Genomic DNA, 13448 nt, shown 5'->3' with positions numbered 1-13448 from the left:
GCTCAGCATCTTAGCAAGCAGAATCATGGTCTGGATGCTGTGTTGTACCTAACAAATTTCCTTTGCCAGTGGGGAACTTGGTAAATTTAAGGCTCCCCTTGATGCTTAAATATTGTTCTTTATCATTATGTTTATGCTGGACCTGACAAAGAGGGAAAAAAAGGGGGAGTGTGAGAAGAAGAGAGGAGAAAGTGTCACAGGGTACAGTCGATAGAAAGCAAGAGACTGTACAGCAGAGAGAAACCAGACAACCAGCTGTAAAGAAACTTAACAGAAAACATACTGCATCCTCTGTAAGAAAACAAAGCAGACAATCACGAAGAGCACTTACTGGAAGAACAGCTGATTTTTATTGTTGTTAGCAAAAGCATTTAGGATTTTATTTAAAATTTGAACTTCAGTTTTTCTCTAAAGACCTGAATTCATCCAAATCACATGTAATATCTCTGAATAACCTTCAAATAATTTATAATGTTACAATATTATAATAACGTTTATTTCAAAATACATATTCAGCTAACCAAATTGTTTCAGGTCTGGAGTCTCTTCAGATGCCTCCCACTCCTCCCAGTTCCCACGGCAGTGACTCAGAGGGCAGCCAGAGCCCCGTCCATGCCCCACCTGGCCTTTCCTGCCCCACTTCCCCCACTTCCCCTACTTCCCCCACCAGCCCACCTCCATCTCAGACCAGCCTGAAGGTGTCGCCTCGCGCTGCTTCCTCCTTGTCCAACTCCCCCCTGCTCACAGCTCCTCATGTAAGAGTGCCATATTATTTAAACGTGCTCACATACGTGCTTCTCATGACAAGCTTATATGAAGTGGACTTGTCATCCTGATTTGTTTTGCTCTCAAAATTAAAAATGTAACTTATGTAAAACAACATTTTCCATCTTCTTCAAGTTTTTGATGATAACCTTTATTGATTTTATAAGTACTGACATTTTTTAACAAAGTTATAAACTGTAATAGAGTTGAGGTGTAAACGGAGAGGATACATGCAACACAGATTCTTTTTCCAGTTACATGTTTTCTAATATATCAGTTATCTCCATAGTGCACCATAGCTTAAAGCTCATTTATTGTTGCTACAATAATTCAATTTCTCCTCCTGTCCTACAGAAACTGCAGGGGTCAGGACCCTTGATCCTGACCGAGGAAGAGCGTCGTACGCTGGTGGCCGAAGGTTATCCAGTTCCCACCAAACTGCCACTCACCAAAGCTGAGGAGAAGGCTCTGAAGAAGATCCGCAGGAAGATCAAGAACAAGGTAGAAACTGACCACATCCAGAAATGCAGTCACCCAAATCAGATGTACAAATATGGTTCAGTTTTGAATGATCATTGGTTGGTTGGCGTTATTCAAATAATTCCTATTGTAGGTATCTGTGATGTGCACAACTGTTTACACCTGTTTTATTTTCTCTGAGATAAACACAAGATAAACCTTTATGAATATCAGCTTTAGAGCAAATGTACAAATATACATCATTTAATATGCAAACTGTTTCAGCTGTGACTTCACTCCAAAGACATACAGCAAACTTTTATCATTTTTCTCCAAATCTTTCTAAATTTCTCCTTTTTGGTCAGATTTCAGCTCAGGAGAGTCGTAGGAAGAAGAAGGAGTACATGGATGCTCTGGAGAAAAAGTAAGACCTCTTTTTTTTTTTATTCTGTCCTCATATAATTAAAAAATTAAAATTATGTCATCACAAAAACACATACCTACTAAGAGTTCCCTTACTTTTAATATCCTCAAACTTCATCCTTAAGAGTTGTAAAAATGAATTGCTGATGCCTTGAGAATAACATATGATTAAAAGGTGATAAAGACCAGCACAACACAGCTTACTGCTGTAAATAAATGTTAAATAAATGCGAATTTTTGCATGATGTAATGCTTTAGATACAGGTGTCATTAACAGAATATTTATAATGATACAACAAGGTTTTTGTGCTATAATATAACAATGTTCAGTAACTGACCCTGCAGTACTGCTGTTTGACCACAGGGTGGAGACCTGCTCCAATGAAAACAACGAGCTGCGAAGGAAGGTGGAAACTCTGGAGTGCACAAACAAGTAAGAACACAGAAAATACACACCACCTCTTATTTCTCACTTTATCCATTATCAGTTCCTTTCTTTAGACAGAGAAAAAAAAAGAGACAAAAGATGTGAGACATAAAAAGAGGCTTTAATTTTTCATCATTTAAATACATCATCTAATAGTAATTTTTTCCATCTGAGAATTAGCAGCAGCCAAGCATTTTGACTGACTTCTTACTGTGGGATGATGCCACACCCAGGTTTTTACTAACTTTATATCAAGAAAATTTGGAAAATTTTCTAAAAATCCAATAAAATCCTAAATCTTTTCAGATCATTTAGAAGTTTATTTAAGAGCTTTGGAGAGCTGATGTTTTGCAGTTTTACTGACAAACTTCACTGTGTTTAGAAAATATGAACAAATGTAAAATTTGGTGGCGTAAACCATTAAAAAACAGGATAAAGGCATGTTTACCAAATGATTTTGTGTCCATTCTCCTGCTCAACAGCCCATGGTTGTTGTTGTCTTATTCATCTCATAATGCTTCATAAATACCGTCCAGCATCATGTGCCTGCATACCTTTGCATCAGTGGTACCTTCACACATGTAAAGTCTTGCATGCTATGGACACTGATTCACCCTCATACCATCATAGATGCTTACTTTTACACCTTTCTCTGATAACTGTCTGGTTTTCCTCGTCTTTGGCTCGTTCGACCACATGTTAGTTTTTCCAGCAGCAGCTGAAATGTAGACTCAAAAGTCCACTTTCTTTTTGTCCATCTGAGATGAGCTCATGTCCAGAGAACTCTGCTGTGTTTTTGCACATAGTTGGTTTAATTTTTGTATGAAACAGTTTAGCAGGAATGGACTGTTTTAGTGAAAATTGTTTTCCACTATACTCCCGGGCCTATAAGGCTATGTAGTGGTCATGATGGGCTGATAGTTTCACGTGCCCGAGAGGTCGAAGGTTATGCACATCCAACAACAGTTTCCATCCCTGGCCTTTATACACTGAGATTTCTCTGGACTTCCTGAATCTTTTCACAATGTTTTGCTCCGTAGATGTTGAGACAAAGTTTTTTTTTCAATCTTGTATCTTTTTTAACTTATTGATGAAGTGCTTTAGTGAATGCTTTTATACCCAATGTGGACACCCTCACCAGTCATACTTTAATATGTTGACTGTATAATACTCCAGAATGATGTCACCATCTTTCTTTGTCTTTCTCACAACTTTTTTTAGTGATTTCCTGGCATTAAAATCTAAACTTTCCTTTTTTTCCGAATACATTGAAGTTGGTCAGTGAAGATACAGAAAATCATCTCTTTATCCTCGTACATGTTTAAATAAAGGTTCAAATAAATCAGCAAACTGTAGATTTTTGTTGCTTGTTAGAGAACTTAAGGCTTGTAAATTACAGATGTTAAATATCTTCTCTCTTGCCAATGATGTACAGATGCATCATTGGTTATAGGGCTAAATTTTGATCTCAGGCATCAAGAAAGTTTGCTACGACTGATTTGCAGGTGAAAAGCAGAAGAGAACTAAGAAAGAACCTGTATTCACATGCTGCTTTTGAGGTTTATTTAATGTAAAGGCCCTGAATTGTGTCAGGGATCTATTTTACAGTCAGAGGTATGGGAAAATTAGGAAATATTTCTCAGTTTATGAGGTATTTTAGTCTTAAACAAAAAATCTAGTTGTATGATTATTAATAATCTGGAATTATTATAACAAAACAACAGTTGGTTGCCTTTGTGACCCCTATCAGACTCTGTTACGTTGGCCTTAAGATACAATATAATGAAGATAATGGAGGAGATTCAAGCTGTAGAGCTCAGAGAATGTGCGATGACAACAATGGATTCAAGTGCAAAAGAGAAAGTATAAAGAACAGCAGAGGAGATGAGGAAACAAAGATCAGAATCCAGACCAGAACTTGCAGAGATGAGGGTTTTGTAGCTGCGGGCCTTGTTTCTGTTGAAGCACACTCCAGCTCAGCTGCTTCAACTCAGATGCAGGGGAGGAGGAAGATTGTTGTCCCCTTGCTTTAAACTCTCCCTCCCTACTCATCTCCCTCCTCATCTCCTCTGTAATGAAGAAATACATTACAAGGCATTAAAGGAAAGGTGGCACATGTTTACAGAAGAGGCAAGTGAGGGGGTCAAACATTAAAATATCCCAGGATGTGCGCTAATAGGATGGACACAGTGGGATTTTGCTTCCAATTTAAGTGAGAGAATTATAGATTTTGAGTCTGGAAATACTAACTGACTGAAGTTTGAATATTTGCAAATAATCTGAATAAAAAGCTCCCCGTGGAAACGTTCAGCTGCAATTTTGCATGCATGAATAATCATGAGTCTATTTTGATGTAAAATGCTCAAGCTGCATCTGACAGACTGTTCACTGTGGTTATGCATGGATGAACTCTCTGAGTACACTGGGTTAAGTATCCATCTGACTGAAAACACAGCTGTTTCAGGTCTTGTTTTGCACTCAGTGGTAAAGTGGGGTTTACCCTCACTGTTTAAAAAGATTAATGGAGCAGTGTAAATGTGTTTGTCTTTGTGATGGTACACTTGGATGGTGAGTAGTTACAGTACCTTTTTCAGGAATTTAACTGCAAAACAAAATCTCAGTGCAATATCGTACTAATGTGGAATAAAATAAAAAAAATAAGTACACATTTTTAAAAAATAAATAGTCATTTTATTATTAAATAAAAACTGTTGACATATCGAGATTAAAGCATATTCTTTTGTGCAAATGTTTCTCTTTTTGTGTTATTTCTAAAAAATAAAACAGACACATTTAAATAAAATACTCACATTTTTATTTGATGCCTTATGCTTTAGACAAAAATCTAGAATATCTCGCAAATATTTTCACCTTGTTTCTACATGTATGTATGTACACAATCTAACCAGAAATACATAAATTTCCACCAGAATCTCCTTAATTTCCATAAGTTGTGCAAAACTCCACCACGCCTGTTTGTTTCTCCCTTTAAATAATTTTCTCCTCTTGTTGCCTAAATTCCATGAACATATCAGATTAAAACTGAAAGTGACGACTGCTAAAATTAGCCAAATATTCATTCCTACCTATTTAAAATTAAATGCATTTCCTCATGTTGAGCACTGGGGTACAAAGTGTGTATATTAAACAGATTAACATGTATGTGAAGAGGAGGCATTAAAGTTAGTATATTTAGCTTTTAAGTGGCCATTGTAAGATTAGTTGAACTACAGTATCTACTTTTCACTTCTTTTCTATAACTATTTAGAAGAAAACATTGTACCTTGATATATTCATCTTACAGAAATGAGCTTTTTAGTGTAAATACATTTTATAGTATAATTTGCACTTAAAACTTAAAATTTGGTGTCTTAGCTTTAATTGAAACTTGTTATTGTACAAATGCCACAATTAGTTGGTTAACAAAAATGTCTTATGAGCAAACCATTTGTTTATCGGTCATTTTTGCTTAAATATAATAACTAATAAACTGGAGCTGGTGGTTTCAAGAATTCTTAAAAGTAAACAATCAACTGATTAATTGCAAAATATTACCAGCAGACTGATGCCCAATGAGGGTTAATATTATTTTTATCATTACTGGAAACAAGCAAGTTTAAATGAACTTCCCCGGCTGCAACATTAAGGCATTAATAAGTCTATTGTGATAATGATTCAGTGATAACATAGACATATAAGTGACTTTTATAACTTTAAGAAGATACTGGTTATTATACGTGAATACATTCACATTTGCATACGGTACCATTTAAAAGAATACATAGCATTTTTTGCACGTTCCCATGTTGCTCCAACTTTTGCTCTCAGTATTTCCACCTTTACTTTAATTCAGACAATGCCTGCCTATTGGCTAATATTTTTTAAGCCTCCAAACAAAAATTAGCTGCTTTCTTGCACACAACTGCTCTTGAAATCTAAGCTGGCCAAACAGGAGACTGGGACTTTCAGGAGGTGGGACTTAGAGGCAGGAGCTAAAACGTTAAAGGGGCTGTTGCAATGTGCTATGCATGAAAAATGTTTCTTGAGTATAGAAATTTGTATGAAAAGTCTACTAGATGGAAAATAAAATTCTAAACATATAAATGAGTATAGTATGAGCTCTTTACAGTACTTTTAGTGTGATGTTCGTGTGGTGCATCCTCATTTTGCATCTTCATACTTATAAAAGTACATAAAACATATGGGAAATAGCTGAAAAAGAGACTGGATGTGATTCATCATTAAGGATGTTGGTATTTGTTTTTCTTAAGCATGGAGCATGAAGAGGAAGAGCTCTTGTTAAAGGAAAAATAGAAATTTAAACAGTTTGGTTTTTGGTCTGCAGACATAGTCACAGAGAATATAAGATGTATAGCATGAAAGATGCTTTTAGCCCAATAAAAGCAGATATGTAGGTTCTTTATTAGTTTTATACAGCAGTGCAGACAACAAAGTGTCCTGCAGTTTGAATGTTGGTTCTGATGATTTAATAAAGCATAAAATTGGTTTATAAATTTGGCCGTTGGCTTTATTTTCCAATTCATTTTGCTCATTATAAAACAAAACATAGAAAAGGCGTAAGTTTTTGTGCATCTAACCTGAATGTTTGTTTCTTTGCAGGTCTCTGCTGCAGCAGCTGCAGTCTCTTCAGACGGTGGTGGCAGGAAAAGTCCCAAAGTCCTGCAGGGTGGCTGGCACCCAGACCTCATCGTGCTTAATGGTACGACTGTATGTGTGCTTGCTTGTGAGATTGTGGTGATGAAACAGTGATAACAAAACGGAAACATCTGCTTCAATCATACATTAGCAGCTTAACATTTTGTGTGAGTTATAATTTATTTACCCTTCTCTCTTTCCCCACCCTTCTTCTTCTTTTCCTCCACTCTGTTGGCCTTTTTGTGTCTGTCTGCAGGTTGTCGTGTTGTGTTTTGCTCTGTTTTTGGGGAGTTTTTATCCGGGCAGTTTGACTCCATGTTCAAGTGTCACAGAAACAGTAGTGGCTTCAAGACAGATGGATGTCAAAGAGTCCTACATAGCCACAGGTAGTCACACTCATTAACCCACAGAAACAAATATTTTACATTTCATCTCTTCATTTTTTATTTTAAGTATGTTCACAATAAACTCTAGTATTATTTGATTGAAATATAAACGCAGAATAAAATACAAACACACAGAACTTGATTTTTAATTTTAAACTGACCATATTCCTCTAAATGTTAGTGCTGTGCTGCTCAGTACTGAACCATAGATTTCTTGCAGCAGATCTTCATTTGTGTGTATGATGCAGGAGCTCCTGACACGATTATGACTCATTCATGCGCTTCAAAAGATCTTGATATTTCTGCTGGTCAAAAAAAAAAATTATATAACCCACTTGAATCCAATGAGTACATTTCTCCCATCATACAGCATTGTTACTTAAAGTTTGTGAGTTCTGTCAACAAAATACGCCCACCCCCCGAGACCCAGAAATTAAGTTTTGTACACTATAGTGCACATTTTGCTTTTGCTTATATCTCTAATACTTTACATGCCACTCTGCTAAGTCCTGGTGTTTCTTAGAAAAGACAACCTAGCTTTAAAATGAAAGCTGTGTGCCTTTCCAATTCTCTTTTACCTGTCTTTCAAAATGTCTGGAATCCTCAAAAGCTTTATGAAAGAAACCATGATATTTTCTTTTTTAAAATGTTATATTTGGATAAATTTTTCCTAAATGAACTCCTAATAAGTCTTTTTAGTGAGTTTTCTGAACTAAGCTTCGTTCACAGGACAAATGACTAATTTGTTTATGCTTACTGTAGTGCACATCATAACTTTATACTTATGTTTAATTAACTTTCTCTAGTAGACAGCTCTCCAATAGAGAGAATTCTTAAAAGAATCATTGATGGAGATTTTGACAAGGTCTTCCAGAAGATGAGAGTCCAGGGATAACCAGGGATAAATATGTCAACAAGACCTGAATGAGTTCTTTCTGGGAATTATGAGAAGGAAGCTTCATCCATGGATGAGAGAATAAAAGGATGTGGTGCAGTCCAAGGCCTTTCCAGTGCAGAATGCCTGGCTGCACCAGTAAAACGTGATCTCTATTAATATTAGTTTCACTATTGCAATCAACAGAGTCCTGCTGTGCACGTTGTACAATTTAAATAAATGTCAGTAAAAAAAAAAAATCCTTGCAATGTGTTTTTAAAACATCCCAGCACATAGTACTAAGAGAAGATGTCCAATCAGAGTGCTATCTTACTCATATGTATTTTATCAGAAATCTGTTTGATCAAACAACATGTGTGAACAGCAATGCAAACCAGTGCTAAACTTTGGTCTGGTCTTTGCTAGTGAACATGCCTTAAAGCTGCAGAAACAAAACATGAACCAGTTCTGCATCTACTGCGAGATCTGTGTGAGGTGTGAGCTCCTTTGAACCACCTCCTCTCAGCACCTGCAGTCCAGGATGTTGCATTTGGAGTCCATCTGCTGGACGTGAGGTTGAATGACACCAACGACAAACAACAATTTTAAGTCCATCTTAAAGCAGAACTCTCAAACTGAAATCCTTACACAGAGCTGCTTTAAGTAAAGCAAAAGTCAAACAAAATGTGAAATACAAAACAATAACACAGAGTGTGTAATAGATGTTTGCAGCTTTCCTGACCTGCCCTGCACTTCCCATTGTAATGAATCATTAGTTCCTGGCTATAAAACTGTGGATGCCCATTATATCAACCCCAACTAATCAGATTCCACCTACAGCTCAGCAGCAACAGCACTGAGACTGATTTTTAAAGAGCTGACCTTTCACTAGATCCTCATTACCTCCCACACACACAAAAACACACATTTACTTTTGTAATAGAGACCAGATATAATTTTCTTAACAATCAAATTCAGCAATCTTTCACATCCTGTCTTGTTCCCACACACACAAAAACAAAGAGAGAAGCTGAGCTGTGTGTTTAAAGCAGATAATTATACGTGATGGAACAATGTTATGAGTTCTGGTGCTTTCTGTTTGAGTTTTTAAAAAAAATATATTTTCTTAAGATGCCAAGATATAGTTAAAGAACTCCTTTTTTTTCTAAAAGCATCCTAACACATTCTAATTTGATCTTTTTTCTCATTTTAGTGAAGTCCAGAAATCTGTTATCAACCTTCGAAGACGAGCAGCCGCACCTCCTCGGCCTGGGAGGCGAATATCCAGATCAGTGGGAGGATACGCCAGCTGTCGTCGTGGCTGCATGGCGTCGCTCAGAACAACAGAAACTCGGGGTGGAGCCCAGCAGCGTGGAAACACACCCACCTTTTAGGAATAAAAACGACACACAGACCCAAAAAAACCTGCTTCTGGACCTGCACAGGTAAACGCACTCAAGGACGAATACTCCAGACAAAATCAGGCTACTTGGTAAAGTCTCAACAATGTTTGATTTTTAACATTTCGGTCCTGCTTTGTGTTTCCTCTTAGGTCTCAGGAGCAGAGGGCGAACGAGAGCAGTAGTAAAGTGATAGAGCTGGAGCGATCAGTCAACGAGACCTCCTAAGGTTGAAGTTAACGCCCTATGATGAGTTTATCCCTCTAGAGCATGTTCAGTGTCCTGGAGAAAACCTTATACAGAAGCTTCCACTGCTGATTAAGGTCATTGTTTGATGCCATATCTGCTCAATCAGTACACTGTAATGGTAGAAATAATAATAAGGCACAAAGAGGCACTGGTTGTCTTTTTCTCTAAATTAAAGTTGCACTGATAGTTTTATGAGTCAGCTTGAGACTCTGAGTTTAAAGAAAAAAAATTACATTGAGAGTAGTGTGGCATTTATTCCAGAGAAAATTATATTAAAATATGACGTGAGGCTTTGTACAGGACACTGATGATGACATCTGTATTTATAGAAAACTTTTTTGGATTGTTTTGTTGCTGTTAAATATTTTTATTTCATTTCAGTAATGCATTCATCCTATTTTGATACATGCTTGTGTTGATATTATATTTTGTGTTTTTATTATTTTATTATACTCTTTTATATCTATTGTTAATATTTACTTTATATAAATCAAAGTTTCATGCATTGAGGCATTTGAGGTTTTTTTGACTCATTTGGAAAATCTGACTAGTCCCTTGTTAAGTGTTAAATTATACAAATATATTTATACAAATGGTCGTTTCATATCATATTTAGGATGATTAAAGGCTGACTGCACAAGCTGCAGTTGCTTTAATGCAAAAAATACAAACAAATTGGGAAAAAATTCAAACCTACTGGGGATTACTTTCTTGTACCAAGTTTTGTGTTTTGCATTTGTGGATAATTTTTAGCTAATCTTTAAAAGTTTAAATATTATATTATACAATTATACTTGTGGTTCAATTCATTTAGGCTATTTCATCCCAAAACCAAGTGTTAGGCAGATATATATGACCAAAAAGTTGTGAGAAACTGCTAGGCATCTCTTAGCTTAGTATAAACCAAGTTAATCCAATGCTTAGCTTAGTTAATTTTTTAAAAATCTTTATTTTATATTTAGTTGTGTTCAACTCAGACGTTAATATTTTATACTTGGTGTTCTACAAAATTATTAAAGTTATGGCTGGGTTAAATTGGTCTATTTCATCACAGGAAAACAAGTTTGAGGCAGTTATTTTACCACAGAGTCGTTTCCTAGCAGTGGAAAAACTGTTAGCTGTTGATTAGCATAGCATAAATGAAGCTAATCCAATGCTTAGCTTAGTTTATATTTAGCTTAGCACTGAAGTCGTTGTGTAGACACAAAATGGTACAGAGAAAAGGCTTTCTTGTCATACTGAATACATTAAAAGATCCCAGTATTTCCCAAAATGTTGAATTACACAATTAAAATAAATGGAAGTTAGCCTAAAATCCTCTGCTTTACTTGCTTTTGACCTCCATGAGCTTTCGCCTGCTATTTCTCAGCTATTGCCAAAAATATTTTTTCTTATACATGTGGGGGACAAAAATCTATTTTTGTAAATGTGAGTTCTTTATGAACAAAATAGTCATGGATATGTAGATTAAAAAGTGATCCATTATTCTCCCCCATTGTATTTTTTGGGCTCTGTTGTGTTGATAAATTATGAGTGCACGATGTGATAGCAGCATGGTCTGTCCTTACTTTCTGTCAGGTTTAGTTTAGTTGGAGGTCATGACTTTAAAGTTGTAACGGTTCTCTTTAAGGGTCTTACTTGTTTGTTTAGAAACGCTTTCTCTTACAAATGCAAACGCTCAAAACGTCAGAATAAAACTTTCAACACAAGGTGTTTCTGGTTGAGTTTGCAGACTTGAAAACAGGATTTCTGTCTTGTGTTTAAAAGCTTTCAAGATCAGTGGGTTTATCATTAAATATTTCTGTATGTTGACTTGTTGCACTGATGATGGTCTTTATATATTTTACATTCTCCACTGCCAGGTCTGCAAATGACCTACCGAATAGATTGAAGCACAAGACAAATTTGTATTTTTGTTTTAAATAACCCAACAATAGAATTTTTCCAATCTCATATCAGTTTCCTTTTTTTTTTTTTTTTTTTTTTTTTGTTGCTCCTGTGTATAAAACTGTCTGAACCAGCTTCTATCCTGTTGCTTTTAAAATAAAGTATTTTCCTTAGTAAAAGCATATTTATGATTGTGTTTGTGTTTATGTTACATTGTTGATTAAGTTTCCATCTGGGTGTTAATTTTAAAGCAGAGATATATTTGTTCTTGGTGCAAGCTTGAACCTTGTCTCCACAGTCTGCAGCCATCTGCTCCTCAAAGAAGCCGTTAGCTGGCTGAAAACTAAAATAAGTGGTGCCCACAAATCATGAAGGTTATTTAAAATAATCATGATATGATTCATATTCAGCTTACCGCAGTCAGGTTTTTACAAGGCAACAACCAGTAAGAATGCATGAAATAGTAACAGAAAAACTTTGGGAAAGACTTCAAGAAGATTAAAACCAGAGTAAAACTTGATGCATCCTAACCACAAAATTCAGCATAAATGTATTTTATAAACAAGTTCTGTGGTCTGATTAAATTTGATGAAAATAAATTAAATTGTATGAGATGAACACTTCACCACAGTAGTAGTTTGGTCATGCTTTGCACTTGAGTTGCAGACAGTGGGACATTTAAGTGTTAGTTGTTTATTGTATTGAGCCTTTATTTAACCAGGAAAATTGACTTACTGAGATTAAAAATATCTTTTGCAAGAGCATCCTGGCCAAGAGAGCAACAGTACAAATAAAAGAAATTAAATATTGACAGCACACTAAAAACAACACTATTAAAAGTTAAAAAGTACCAAGAAATCTAAAACATGTTAAACAAAGCATTTACACTCTGAATTACTGTTCAGAAATGGTAAAGACCAGATTCAAATAGTGACAAATTCTGGCCTTGAGACAAGATCCTAACCGTTTTTATTCTGAAAGCATTAAGAATCCACAACTGCTTATCTAAATAAGTTACCTTCACTGCTCCCCGAATCTTATTGCTAAAAACCTCAAGAGCTGTGCAAGATACCCTAAACACCAAAAACCATTAAATGTCTGTAAAAGCCCTTCACTTCCTGTTACATACAGCAGTGTTTCTCCATCCTGGTCCATAGGACACCCCTATGTATTCTCATTTGGACCTACAAGGACTGCAGTCCTACAAGTTTTTAATGTATCCCTGCACCAACACAACTGACTCAAATGTATCCAACAATGTATGAAGTTCTGCACAATGACTTATTAATTTAAAGCAGGTGTGCTTTGGGCAGGGACTCGATGAACGCTTGTAGTGCTACAGCCCTTGTAGCCCTGTTTAAGATGATTCAGATCAGTTGATCTGCCTTTTAAGTTATTTGCAAGCCTGCTAATGAGCCCTTAATTTCTGTCAGGTGTGTTAAAGTATGGAAACATCTTAGACATGCAGAGCAGGTGGTCCCACGGATCAGGATTGAGAAATATTGTAGTATATCACTGTACTCTTTACCGTGCAGGATTCCCAAACTTTGTTTTTGGTCTCTTTTTATTTAATGCTATGGTTATGGTTTTGTGTTGGAAGCAGGACCCCAAAACTGAGACAAAAGACCAAATGATGAATCAGTGAAGAATTTATTTACAAGGCATCCTGAACAATGGAAGTTGCTGGAGCTGTGGATGATTTGCTCAGGAGGGGAAAAACAGTGAAGACTGGAGGAAATTATGAAATCAATGTTCTTAAGAGAGAGAGAACCGTATTAAAAGAGCGGGGCTTGACCGATCATTGAGGGTTTCCCCAATGACCATGACATTTTGACCTTCTAGAGTAGAAGGTGGTGTTGGTGCAGAGTGGCAAGATCACAGGTGAGCAACTCAGAGCTGACTGACTGCTGAAGATTTACCTC

General features: G+C 36.1%; 1 protein-coding gene across 2 annotated transcripts in view; it reads left to right on the top strand.

Moving 5' to 3' along the window:
• Positions 1 to 11710, top strand: part of creb3l2 (cAMP responsive element binding protein 3-like 2) — a 36791-nt gene extending 25081 nt beyond the window's left edge. For both annotated transcript variants that reach the window (XM_041977130.1, XM_041977129.1), the window contains exons 5-12: positions 535 to 755; positions 1120 to 1266; positions 1590 to 1648; positions 2012 to 2080; positions 6695 to 6794; positions 6987 to 7116; positions 9204 to 9435; positions 9543 to 11710. In XM_041977130.1, the coding sequence (XP_041833064.1) occupies positions 535 to 755; positions 1120 to 1266; positions 1590 to 1648; positions 2012 to 2080; positions 6695 to 6794; positions 6987 to 7116; positions 9204 to 9435; positions 9543 to 9618 (1034 nt within the window). In that variant the 3' untranslated portion in view covers positions 9619 to 11710. The remainder of the gene's footprint in view (positions 1 to 534; positions 756 to 1119; positions 1267 to 1589; positions 1649 to 2011; positions 2081 to 6694; positions 6795 to 6986; positions 7117 to 9203; positions 9436 to 9542) is intronic.
• Positions 11711 to 13448: the final 1738 nt, after the last annotated feature.

The sequence above is a fragment of the Melanotaenia boesemani genome, chromosome 23 (genome assembly GCF_017639745.1).
Source record: "Melanotaenia boesemani isolate fMelBoe1 chromosome 23, fMelBoe1.pri, whole genome shotgun sequence".
Lineage (NCBI taxonomy): Eukaryota > Metazoa > Chordata > Actinopteri > Atheriniformes > Melanotaeniidae > Melanotaenia > Melanotaenia boesemani.
Note: the sequence above shows the minus strand (reverse complement) of the source record. Positions and strands in the feature narration are given on the sequence as shown.